The sequence below is a fragment of the Pungitius pungitius genome, chromosome 21 (assembly GCF_949316345.1).
Source record: "Pungitius pungitius chromosome 21, fPunPun2.1, whole genome shotgun sequence".
NCBI classification, from domain to species: domain Eukaryota; kingdom Metazoa; phylum Chordata; class Actinopteri; order Perciformes; family Gasterosteidae; genus Pungitius; species Pungitius pungitius.
The window spans coordinates 5235632-5249176 of NC_084920.1; the positions used below are offsets into that span (position 1 = coordinate 5235632).

Sequence of the window (13545 nt, forward strand, 5' to 3'; positions counted from 1 at the left end):
CCTTGATTTTCAATCATTTAAAAAGTCCTGCTGTTATTTCATACGTTCACTTGTGAATTTTAGGATTTTGTCAAATATTTATTCTGAGACATTTGTCGAGTATCTCAAACGAGCACCAGGGGTTGGTGACAATCTGACTGTTTTGGGGCTTTCCGTCATACTAAATCATTTTCACCAACAGATGGAGTTTGCCTTAAAAGGAATACCTCAATTTAGCAATGAAAATATGCATTGGCTTTCTCTCCAAGAGTTAGTGAGAAGAGCAGCACCACGTTTATTTCTCAAGGTGAAACAAATGAGTTGCTCGTGACAAACCGTGTCAGTCAGAGGTTTAGAAGTGCTTTCCTGGCTCTAGTGGCATCACTCTTCTCATCGATGTTGAACTCTTCTTCAGAGGGCTTCTGAGTCATTAAGACCTAAATATTCAGGTTCACTATTAGGAAACAACGGTTGAGAACATTTCTTTATACCCTTTTATCCTAAAGAAGTAGTCTGTAACCCAACTTACATGGCTCATATATTTGTTTTGGGAATATAACGGAGTCGTATCTAACCATGTTTGTGATGAATGGGTTGTTGGTTTTGTCAGTATTTCTTTATTACAATAAATATCCTTAAATAGTAACTTTATTTTCTGTGTTTGACAAAAAACACTTCCACTTTGTGTGGATCATTGCCGAGCTCAATGTATTAACAAGCATGCAACCACGGGATTATTGCAGTGAACGTCGTTCTGTCTAATTTGTGAACTTCTCCTTCTGTGGATTAAAAAAAAACGTGCACATCACAGAGAGGAGCACTTCTAACTCCTGACTAAAAGTTTTTTAACAATGTTGTGTGACCGCGCGCGATCCTGACAATGATGGTGGCATGCAACAAGTAATTGACTAGACACAAATTATACAATTTTGAGCAATTTATTTGGCGTAATGAGACTTAAAAAATCGGAATATATATATATATATATATATATATATATATATATATTTATTTCATTGTATTGATTATAATCATTTAAAAATACCAATTATAATCTATGTGCTCCAATGCGAACCAGAAAGAGAGAGAGCCATACTCAGGGCTGGCCAGTAGCGGCCACAACAACGATGGAGGACTAAGGGGCTGGAATAGAGCACTCACTACGCTCCGTGCCACACATTCATACACACCAAATCAAGAAAAAGAGGCAAACTAAAACTGTACAAGTGGTGAAGGGAAGTGCAAAATACCACGGCATTCAAAAGGAGTGATGGCGCAGCAGTGAGCAACTCTATCACCAAATCCCCCCACCATGAGAAGCCACGCCCGGACCAGACCCTGAGCAGGAAAAGACACAATGAGCACAAGTACCCAATCACAGGGTTCAATATATTAAAATCAACTAAGCACCAAACAAACACAGTAAATAGTAAATAAGTAAATTAAGTAAAGAAACAACAAAAAACGAAATTAAATGCCAATTAGACCCAAATAAAAAAACTGCAAGGCACTCAGCGCCTGTAAGGACAAGAAAAGAGTTAACACATGTAATAAATATTCCTTCTCTACTTGTAAACTGGCATTACCTAGTATGACTACAAGAGAGCGGCTACGTCATAGCAGACCGCCTCCTTTACACACGCAGCAGTCTGAGCCAGCGTCTAAAACACAAAAAGGAGAACTGAGAATTCACTAAAAAATGAGGAGCACAAACACACCTACCAGGCCTTCAGCAGTGAGAGGAATACCCGCCCCAGGGACCACGATTGGCGCAAGTGGCACAGGGATGTAGCGTCAGTACGGGTGTCTGCTGTGTGTTTATATACGAGTGCTAATGTAATGGAATGCGGAAGTCTACGTACCGGCTTGGGGGGGAATTCCCTCTACGGCGGCTCATTAGGGACAGACAACCCACCGGTTACATTCACCCCGGGGCTCTTGAATTGGCGGCCCGACAATACCACAATCTTATCGGCAATGTGTGAAGGTGGTTGGACAGCACTGTATCTAGGAGGTTATAGCCCCTGCCCTGCCTCTGCCCCTACATCTAGCTGGCAGATTATATGGATTTGAATGCAGGCCAGCGGTCCTTCGACTGGACCTCCTAAGTGACGGGGGGTCAGAGTTCACTGGGCAACTCTGGTTCTCTTGAACTGGTGGATCCACCTCTGCTTCCACCGGAGTTCCGATGCAAGGTTCCTTTGCGAGTGGTCTGCCTGGAGCGTCGCTGGCTAGCCAGAGGCCCTCCTCCTCAGGTTCGCTGTTGGTGGTCGCAGGGGATGTTCCTCTTCTCGTTTTAGGAGATTGCCACCTAGCAAGCACAGGTTTAAGCATGGTTCTATGGACGTGGCGTACCTCAGTTTGTCTCTCTTGCGGGGCCACAGCATATACCACCCCACCGGGCTCAGGGGGCTTGACTACCAGGAATACTTCTGGGGCCCATGCGTCCTGGATTTTTGATCTTCCTCGGTGGGAGTGGTCCCGTAGGTAAACATGCTGTCCAACCGGCAAGATTTCCTCCTGCGCTTGCCTGTCAGCTCTCCCTTTCCGTCGTTCAGCAGCCGCCCGCATGTGCTCCCTAGCACTCTCTGTAACCACCTGCATCCGTCGTTGGTGCTCCCTGATCCACTGGCTGGATTCCCCGGGGATTGGGTCCTTGAATTTACCCAACATGAAGTCCACGGGGAGCAGGGGCTCTCTGCCAAACATAAGGTGGTGAGGGGAATAGCCTGTTGACTGATGCGGAGTAGTATTGTAATTAAACAAGAGTTGGGAAAGGTATTGCGGCCAGTGGCGCTTCTGATCAGCCGAAAGGGTTCGAAGAAGATCATGCAAAGTCCGGTTAAAACGTTCGCACTGCCCGTTCCCCTGCGGGTGGTAGGGCGTAGTCCTGGTCTTTTTAATGCCATACAAATCACAAAGTTGATATATGATGGCATTCTCAAAACTGCGGCCTTGGTCTGAATGCAACCTCGCTGGGACTCCAAATTTGTAAAACCAGTGATTGACTAGAACACCAGCAACGGTGGCGGCACGCTGGTCCCGGGTAGGAACAACCTGGGTAAACTTTGAGAAAATGTCTGTCATCACTAGCACCTGTTCTCTGCCATCCTGAGCTGGTTCTAAAAACGAAAAATCAATTGCCAGGACTTCATTTGGGCTAGAGGCCAATAAATGACCCATTGGAGCGCGTACCCGTGGCACTGTGCTCTTGGCCAGACAGCATCGTTCACACTGCAGGCACCAGTCACGGATTGTTGACCGCATACCAGGCCAGTAACATCTCTGCCGTACCAGTTCAGTTGTGCGCTCAATACCCTGGTGACCGTGATGTGTATGCAACTGCTCCAAGACTTCTGCGCGAAGGCTCTCTGGCAACACCAGCTGTAGGACCTCCTCCCCTCCATCTGATCGTTGATAAGCCCGGTACAATAGTCCGTCTCGGGTGCGCAGCCGGTCCCACTGGCGTAGTAACTCTTTCAACGCAGGACCCTTGTCTTGTCGCTCGGTCAGGCTTGGCATCCGTTGCTGCTGAACATAGGGAAGCACAAAAGAGATAAGAGGATCTGCTTGCTGTATGATTACCAAGTCACCGGGAGTTCGTTCCGGCAAGGCAGAGATGGCGGATTGAACAGCCACCCTTTCTGGCCGTACTGCCTTGTCGATTTCCACTGGGATTAGTGTACCTGGACGAGATGAAACTGGGGGGTGTGTTAGAGGTAGCCTGGAGAGGGCATCTGCGTTCTGGTTGGTGCGGCCAGGGCGATACTTCACCACATAGTCAAAAACGGCCAGCTCTGCCACCCAGCGCTGCTCCGTAGCCCCCAGCTTGGCCGTTCCCAGATGACTGAGGGGATTATTGTCAGTCCACACTACACATTTGTTACTCAGCAGGTATTCACGGAATTTCTCTGACATCGCCCACTTCATGCCAAGAAACTCCAGTTTCATAGAGCTGTAGTTCTTTTCGGCTGGGAGTAGGCTGCGGCTGGCATATGCAATGGGACGGGTCTTGCCATCTTGTTCCTGGGACAGAACAGCTCCTAGGCCTTCATGGCTGGCATCCACTTCTAAAATAAAAGGAAGGTTAAAATTTGCATATGCTAGCACCGGAGAGGACACCAACCTGGCTTTAAGCTCTCCAAAGCTGGAGTCACACTGTGGGGTCCATGCATCATTCAGGGACACACCTCGACCTCTGCGGTTTTTCTTGCCAGCCAGTTGTGCTACAGCCCGGTGCAGGGGGGCCGCGAGCCTGGCAAAGCCTTCTACAAAACGCCTATAATAACTCGCAAACCCCAGAAACGAGCGGAGTTCGGCTACTGTGCTTGGGGTAGGCCATTTCTCCACAGCAGAAATTTTCTTTGGGTCCGTAGATACCCCAGCTGCCGACACGACATGTCCCAAGTACCCCACTTTGTTCTGGAAGAAACTACATTTGCCCAGTTTCACCTTGAGTGACTCTTTTTGGAGGCGACTGAGAACCAGCCTCAAGCGGTCAAGATGCTCCTCCACAGTGGATGAAAACACAATGATGTCATCTAAATATAGCAGCAGGGACTGGCAGTTCTGGTCCCCTAGCAGCCTCTCCATTAGCCGTTGAAAGGTACTAGGGGCATTGCAGAGACCAAATGGCATCCTCTGGAACTCAAACAGTCCAAATGGGGTGCAGAAGGCGGTCTTAGCTTTGTCTGCCTCAGTTACTGCCACTTGATGATAGCCGCTAGCTAAATCTAAGGTGGAAAACCATTTTGCGCCCGAGAGGGCATCTAAGGACTCTTCAATTCTAGGAAGTGGGAAAGCATCTTTCCTAGTTTTGTTGTTCAAGAGTCTATAGTCCACACATAGTCTTAAGCTGCCCTCTTTTTTTCGGACAAGCACGATCGGCGAAGCATAGGGGCTACAACTCTCCCGAATGACTTTGTTGTCCAACAATTGACGAATGTGTGCCCTAACTTCATCATAATCAGATGGGGGTATGCGCCTGTATCTCTGCCTGATTGGGGCATCGTCGTTTAGTGGAATGTCATGGGTAATTAAGGAGGTGCAGCCCAGGTCCAAATCAGATGACGCAAAGACCTTTTCATGTTCAAGCAAGAGGGAGAATACACGTTGCCGGTCGGTATCAGTTAGTGACGCGAGGTCTAGTGATGCAATCTGGCCCCTAACAGAGTCAGATAAAGCGGCCTGGGAATAGACTGTGGCCCCTATACTATGTGGCTGTGTGAATGAGATTCCATCTGGCATGCTAATAACATCTGCTCGGCTTAGTGTTGCTATCGGGTGATGAGGGTATAGTGCAGTCCCTCTTTGCCCTACATTGACAACCGGAATGTAAACTGTACCTTTCTCGACCGTGACCATTGCAGGTGAGACCAACAAGCCTTCAGGTAGGGGTTGGCCAATATCCACCGGTTCGATCAGGACTGTACCTGTAGACTGACTAAAGTGAGCAGAGCATGTGGCAGCAATCAATTTCATTGAGCCCCCAGGAATAATGACAGGACGTCTACCTCGCACTCGAGCCACACTGCTCGTAGGTGGCAAATCTGTGGTCTCAGTGTAGTGGCAATGATACAAGGCCTGCTGCAACGCTACAGATGCCTGCTGTACTTCAGGGAGGTCAAAGAGGTTAGGGCCATGCCCACTGAACAACACTTGATAACATTTTTTTATTATGTTCATTCCCAACACTCCTCTTACCTCACCTGTCCCTGGGGGGTCCTTAACAACCAGAATACCCCGGTTCGGTACAACCTGGCCAAATACAGTCACGTCCATCTCAATAAAGCCTACATAAGGGATGTCAAGGCCATTAGCTGCAGTCAGCTCCAGCCAGTTACAGGATTTAGGGGTGCCTTTAAAGTTCTGCCTAAAGAAACTCTCTGGCAAGGTGGTAACCATTGAGCCAGTGTCTAGGAGCAGCTTAGCAGTTACTCCCCCTAAGCTAACAGTTACCTCCGGACATGCTGCTATAAGGCGGTCAATTGGGCGATGTGGGCCTGGCCTTTGTATCTGTGAGCCGTTACCTTCCCCTTCTGATGTTTGGCTCCTTACACCAGAGGGTTGAAGTTTCCCGCCTCCTGAAGAGCAGAGGTAGCGGCCACATGCTGAGGCCGAGCCTGTGGAATGAACCGCTCATTATCACACTCCCGAGCAAAATGGCCGGGTTTTTGACAGCGAAGGCACAGTAAGGTGTTAGGTCGCCTGACTGGAGGTCGGGGGGCTGTCTGCAATGCCAACAACCCCTGGGTCAGTTGATTTAACTGTTCCTGTTGCTTTTCTAGAAGCTGTCGCAGCTCTGTGAACTCCGAGTTTGCCGTTAGGCTAGGTGGGCGGGCCCTGGAATAATGAACAGCGCTGAAGGATGGGACTGAAAAGCTCCTACCCCGTGGCTCATCTGGTCTACCCTCTCGTTCCCACCTCATGGCCTCAGCTCTAACCTCCAACAGCGTGCACTCAGGCTTCTCCCTCACTAACCTTTTTAGTTCCCTGCGCAGGTTAGGATCTAGGACGTGCTCAACAAACTGGTCGCGTAAGAGGATGTGGGAGTCTGCCATTTTCCTGGGAGCACAACGCTCGACTTTCTCCATAAGACAACATAAGGCATGCGAAAACTCATGCAGTGACTCTCCTTCCTGTTGCTTTCTGGAAAAAAAACATTCTTGCAAGGACACATAGGAACGTACGCAGCCATACAACTCCCGCAGAATAGACATAATTCTTTCTGGATCTTCCCTCTCTGTTCTTGTTCTGTACCTGATCTCATCTTTAGCCTCACCCTCCAAATGGTCAAATACAAAATATGCTTGATCTACAGTAGTCAGTCGTCTAGTCCTCAGTGTGGCCCTCATTTCTTCTATCCAGTCCTCTATGGGTATCCCAGAAGTCCCCCTGAAGAGCGGGCACTTGCGTTCTCTGGGAATATACAGCAGGCGTTCCATAGACTCCCCATTGCTGGAATGGACATTAGATAGGGGGGCTGGACAGTCATTGGAGCAACTCGGGGCAGCTGCTCCAGAGTTCATTTTGGAAGCGGCTAACAGCCGTTCATTTTCAGACTGGAGCTGCTGGACCAAGTCTCTGAGCTCTTGTTCCGTGGCCATGATTGTTGAGGGGTGAGGAAAGTACAGGAGACAGTAGGAGCCGTTGCCGTTGTGGAGGTCCAGCTGGCTTCCTCGATGACCAATGCAGTTTTTTTTTATTTGGGTCTAATTGGACAAAAACAAAAAAAAATACAAAACATACAGAATAATCGCCCAAGTCAGTACAATCACTATTGCATCCCAGCCATCCTGCCAGCAACGCCAATTGTGACCGCGCGCGATCCTGACAATGATGGTGGCATGCAACAAGTAATTGACTAGACACAAATTATACAATTTTGAGCAATTTATTTGGCGTAATGAGACTTAAAAAATCGGAATATATATATATATATATATATATATATATATATATATATATATATATATATATTTATTTCATTGTATTGAATATAATCATTTAAAAATACCAATTATAATCTATGTGCTCCAATGCGAACCAGAAAGAGAGAGAGCCATACTCAGGGCTGGCCAGTAGCGGCCACAACAACGATGGAGGACTAAGGGGCTGGAATAGAGCACTCACTACGCTCCGTGCCACACATTCATACACACCAAATCAAGAAAAAGAGGCAAACTAAAACTGTACAAGTGGTGAAGGGAAGTGCAAAATACCACGGCATTCAAAAGGAGTGATGGCGCAGCAGTGAGCAACTCTATCACCAAATCCCCCCACCATGAGAAGCCACGCCCGGACCAGACCCTGAGCAGGAAAAGACACAATGAGCACAAGTACCCAATCACAGGGTTCAATATATTAAAATCAACTAAGCACCAAACAAACACAGTAAATAGTAAATAAGTAAATTAAGTAAAGAAACAACAAAAAACGAAATTAAATGCCAATTAGACCCAAATAAAAAAACTGCAAGGCACTCAGCGCCTGTAAGGACAAGAAAAGAGTTAACACATGTAATAAATATTCCTTCTCTACTTGTAAACTGGCATTACCTAGTATGACTACAAGAGAGCGGCTACGTCATAGCAGACCGCCTCCTTTACACACGCAGCAGTCTGAGCCAGCGTCTAAAACACAAAAAGGAGAACTGAGAATTCACTAAAAAATGAGGAGCACAAACACACCTACCAGGCCTTCAGCAGTGAGAGGAATACCCGCCCCAGGGACCACGATTGGCGCAAGTGGCACAGGGATGTAGCGTCAGTACGGGTGTCTGCTGTGTGTTTATATACGAGTGCTAATGTAATGGAATGCGGAAGTCTACGTACCGGCTTGGGGGGGAATTCCCTCTACGGCGGCTCATTAGGGACAGACAACCCACCGGTTACAGTTGCAACAAATGTTTCTACACACAGTAATCCCTGGTTCCTTATCGGGCGCACAGGGCGCGTAATTGAACTGTCTTGGCGTCCGTGTATTTCGGCTGGGGATTACTGCGGGCCCCGCCACACGCTGGAGCCCCCGAACCAGCCGGCGTGGGCACGAGGAGGCCTCGTCTCATTACTGTCGCGTCAGATACCGGCTTCACTTTGCATAACGGGCCAGGCAGGCGGAGGCCACAAACATAATTGGGTAATTTCCATGTCCAATAAAAGTGTTGCTTACAAATTACCAGGGCAATCCATTTAAAACCAATTTTCGTGGCCGAGGTTTGAGCTTGTGAGGAGATTACCGTCGCTTGATATTATGTTTAGTGTTTGATTTGTACTTTTTATGGCTAAAACAACTGGGGGGTGGGGGGTGCTGTAATGGGAATCGACTGACAAACGTCTCTGCTCCCACGTTCTGGAAGTTACATTTTTTTTCTTAAAATACAGGCAGCTCCTCACCTGGAGGGCGAGCTCGAAGCGCTCTTGATAAAATTGGCCGCTGGGTAAAAGAAGGGACTCAAGGACAGGTTGTGAAAAAACGTCCACTCCTCTGGTGTGTGTAAAAACATTTACTAAGGTTTGAGAAGCTAAAGCCAATTAGAACACTGACAAGTAACCTTCAGTTTTGTGAGCCTTTCATTAGTGACCATTTGTGTGTATTTAATTAGCATGCCTGGTCTCGCGTGTCTCCAATATGCTCCTGGGCTGAACCTCCTCCAGATGGCTGCTGGTCCCTTTCGTTGTCCACATCAGCCCCTGGAGCTCAGAAGCCGCGGGGGTCTCGTACCTGCCGTCTTCCCCCTCGGGGCATGTCTCGATGCTCAACTTGTGCTTTTATTGCCTGTCACTTTGAGGTGCCACATACGATACGCTATGACAGAGATTAACCCGCAGTCTGAGCAGAACTGGTGCCCGCTAGGAAATTTTAGGCATCAAAAGCCATGGAAATGTGTTTTTCTCTTAGCCTTGCTCATCTACAGTTAAACACAGAAACATGCAGAAACAGTTTCATACACCATTTGATTTTCCATTCAATTCTTAACAACTCCACTGATGGTTTCTAATAGGCTTTATTACTTAAAAGAGAGGTAGCACTGAGACAAGAGAATTACAATGGGGAATTACAGCAAAGATCTGTGAAAATAGCATCACGTATAGAAGCCCATCGCCTATAAATACAGACTATAATTATGCCGATAAATGCACTCCACAGCAGCAAAGGACCACAAGAACACATAATTGCAAGATGACCTTATGAGGCTCTCATCATTTTATCCACAGTTCAGTAGCACTTAGGTAGGTTTATTTATCCCCAGAGATAGAAAAAAATGGAATTCAAGGTAAATGGAGATCAGCTTATTCATTTCCTGCAGGAAAGTCAAACCTGTGCATTTACAAATGACACATCGGGCTTGTGAGGAACTAGCATGCACGCTGTACACATTAGCATCCATTGAGGCAGCTGCTGCAAGCTAAGGATGTACAAACTATGTGTGTGCATTGTTAAAGCGAAGAAACCGATGGCCGCTCTGCTTCTTATTTGCATTCTGCTGGTGTGTGGGGACATAATGTGACACTCGGGGTTTGGAGACTTATTGCTGTGTCCACAGGGACGCGTCACTGGGACCAAATCTGTCTCAGTGACCTTTTGTTAAGCTGCCCCGGCATATGGAGGTGTACTCAAACATGATGACAGCTTCATGCAACCCTATGTGTGCATGGTTGCATGTGTGTCGTACGTGCAAGAAATAGCTCCATCTGACCCAGCACATGCTCCCTGAATATGAGTTTGTGATTGTTGGAGGTGAAGTGTGTCTTTGCACAAGCGCAACATGTGCCTGAGAGAACCTGGAGGCTCTCCTTTCTCCTCGTTCATCCAGAAGTACAACCCTTCCTTGCCTCCCACAGTGGGGGCAGAGAACTGATTTCCCCGGTGCACATGTTGAGCTGCAGAGCTGCTTTCATATCTTCCCCCCTCAGGCTAACCTGTCCTTCCTGCTCCACTTCTGTGTAATTAAAGATGCTATGTTTGGGAAAGTGCCCGCGGTTAACACGGAGGGCAAATGAAAATGGCTTTTTTTTTTTACCTTCTTCGGGCCTCTTCTTGGTAGTTTGGGAGTTATACTCCCCTCTTTGGCCTTTCGGATGTGGCTTGTCTGGATTCGCGTGCAAATTAATAACAGAAAAAAAAGGGTGGTAATCAATCAGGTTGCGCAGCGTCATCACAGAACATCCTCGTTTATTTGTATGAAGCGCTTCATGAATACGTTGACTGTATGCAAAACAGAGGTGTACAGTACTGTAAATCCACACACTGTACAGTGTAAAGAAAATAAAATAAACATTTCTAACACAAAAACAATAGTTAGCACTTGCCTTGGCTGGGAACGTTGTTTTTCAAGGTCTCTCTGCAAAAGAGCTACATGTAGGTCGACAGCACAACCGTCTACGTTCTCCGTGGCAATCTACCCTGCAACCTTTTTTGCTATTTTAACATCTGAATCTCAGCCTAAAATAATTCTGGCATCATCTTCTGCATTCCTTAAGGGTTACCCGAGCTACCAGCACAGGAGGCTTTTTCACTCGCAAGAGAAATATATCAGCGCTGCTGAGTTTAAAGTGTCTACTGAGATTCTCCTCCACATTGAAGTGTGTTTAAATCAACAACTGGATATTTGGCCAAGTCAGGACTTTCTCTTTTACTTTATATGTCGATCACATAATAAATAAAACAGAAACGCTGACACAACTGCACTATAGAAATACTCAAACACTAAAACACACATAGGATGTCAAACAAATACACAAGAAAGGGGAACATATGTTAAAACAATGCAGCATTTCTTTTCATTAGTTCATTTGCCGGAATTCCTACAGGTTTTTTTTCTTGTAACGAAAGGAAATGTAACAAATACAAATAACATATAATTCAATTGAACTTTGGCTTCAGGACAACCAATCATGGCATAGAATTGTGTGATAAAGTGAGGCTGAGATATAATTATAATTACATCCATAAAGCATTGCATTGCTGTGAAACTCTGAAGATGATTCTACTGACAGACTAAATATCTGAAACCTTTGGATGTTCAGTAATGATCAGCTCAACTAGCTTGATGAACAGCCCAAAGGAATTGAACAGTGATCTTGCTGAAGACTGATGATGAGGATTAGCTCACGTTTTAAGTTTGAATGTTGTCATGCAGAAACATGTTTTATCTTTTCTAAGAAAAGAAAATTATGTTTTGTAAAAGCATTTCCCGTAAGACATTTGGTCCATTCTGCTGTAATTAATGAGGTGCTGCAGAAAAACAGAAAGATGTAACTGAAAAGACATAAATATTTATGAAATTCCTATTGTTGAAATAAATGTATTACTTTTACAATTACAAATTCTTCCATTATCATAACACCACTATTTTTATTTGCTAATATTAAGCAGGATGTTTTGTATGTTGGCATGCTAACATGTTTGTGTAACATTCCAAATATCTTGACGATATGTGCTGAAATATGAATTCTTTAATTTGCACTAACGTAGCAATTAACTATAAAAAAACGTGCGTGCGGCTTTCCCGTTCCCGAAACTCAGTCATAAGTTGAACCAAATGTCATGACAGTGCATTGGTGTATTTTCGGTCTGGACTGTTGGACCAACGGACCGTCTTCACACACCACGCGTTCTTGGTGGCTGAAAAAGTGTAAACTTCCTTCGGATTACAGGATCTGACACGTTTCCTTTTTTCTCTTCAGCTGCAGGTCCAGATCCAACAGCAAAGCCAGGAAATTCCTGTTGGGGTAGATCGCTCTCTTCTGGATCAATTTCTGCAAAGCCAGTTTGAGCGGGAGATGGCGGTGGATCATGAGGTAGGCTAACACCAGGGTCGATGACCGGCTCATTCCCATGATGCAGTGCACCAGAACTTTCCCTGAAGAACAGACAAGATCAAGGGGCGGGACGGCCGGATTAGTGAGAGGCCTCGGTTTTCTTAGTATCGTACCTGACTGCTCGTCTCACGCCGCGTTCTCTCCTTTTTCACGCTGTGAGCTATGAATAGCGCCTAACATCCATCGTCTCATGTTTGTTTAAGGTCCCTTCTCAGGCTCGGCCCGACTGTTTCTCTGATCCCGGCTCGTCCTGCGCTTGATAGCTTCTTTGAAGGGAGCCATAGTCATTTTAGATTTCTCCTGGTTAAAAATACACTGACATACCTTTAAGTTGTGTTACATTCTAGTGACAGAAATCACTCAAAGGACAGCGTGATGGTAGAATTTTAGTAGATTTTTTAGTAGAGTTTATTAAGGATCTACAGAGTGAAATAAAACATGCAAAGTGCAGGAAAAAACCCCACAAAAAACAACTATATTTTTGCAGTTAATTAAAACTCACTGTGCAGAAAAATGACAAAAAGCCAAGGAGTCTTACCATCAGGTGACTTCAAAGCTTTATGAATGAAATCAGCTGCAGTCTGGAAGTAAACATCCAGGTCAAAGTGTGTCGAGTCATCTGCTGGAATGCCACAATACACAAAGCCGTTGCCATAAAAGCTTTGGTTCCCTATGCTGCCTCGCTTGGAGTGAGCAGCGTTTAATACATGAGTTATACCTAATTTCAGCAAGGTAGTCTTGTTTTGGGCTACTGCCCTAGCAAGACAAAGAGACAGAAAGAGTATCAAGGCGTATGTAAAGGGTAAGCATCACAGCACAATATCTCTATACTAGAAAAATAAACATCTGAGTTGTTTGATCAATAACATTACAAGTAACAGGCTTTTCATGTCCCTGCAAGGCAAACTATTTTAGTCCAGAATAAAGAGGATACTTACACGTTCCCTATGTAAATGTTTGGCCAGACCTCATCAACTTGTCTGAGATGTAGTTTGCACGAGTCCAAAAGCTTCTGCAGATCCTTCACACTTAGATATTCCTTTCTCTTGCCTTTCGAGTCTGTCATTTTAGGTCCACGGGTCTTGAATCGATGACTATCCCAAATGTTTGCTGTATGAAACTCAGTTGCCGTCAACTCGGCCGAGGGTGATCTGTACGAGCAGGTGTTTATCTGCCGTCACTGGACAGTTACCCAATTTAGTGCTTAACCTAGCGTGTAGTCTTACTCGTGCAGAGGGCAGAA

General features: G+C 45.9%; 1 protein-coding gene across 2 annotated transcripts; it reads right to left on the minus strand.

The window, feature by feature from the left end:
• Positions 1-10632: 10632 nt before the first annotated feature.
• Positions 10633-13472, minus strand: LOC119212867 (dual specificity protein phosphatase 13A-like). Of its 2 annotated transcripts, none has more exons than XM_037463699.2 (3): positions 13241-13472; positions 12841-13058; positions 10633-12343 (listed from the first exon to the last, which is right to left on the minus strand). In XM_037463699.2, the coding sequence occupies exons 1-3, from the start codon at positions 13366-13368 to the stop codon at positions 12132-12134; spliced, it is 558 nt and encodes a 185-aa protein (XP_037319596.1). In that variant the 5' UTR covers positions 13369-13472; the 3' UTR covers positions 10633-12131. The 2 variants fall into 2 exon arrangements, 1 of the variants encoding a protein (XP_037319596.1); XR_009942870.1 differs by having other exon boundaries at positions 12244-12343; positions 12841-12883; positions 13241-13380.
• Positions 13473-13545: the final 73 nt, after the last annotated feature.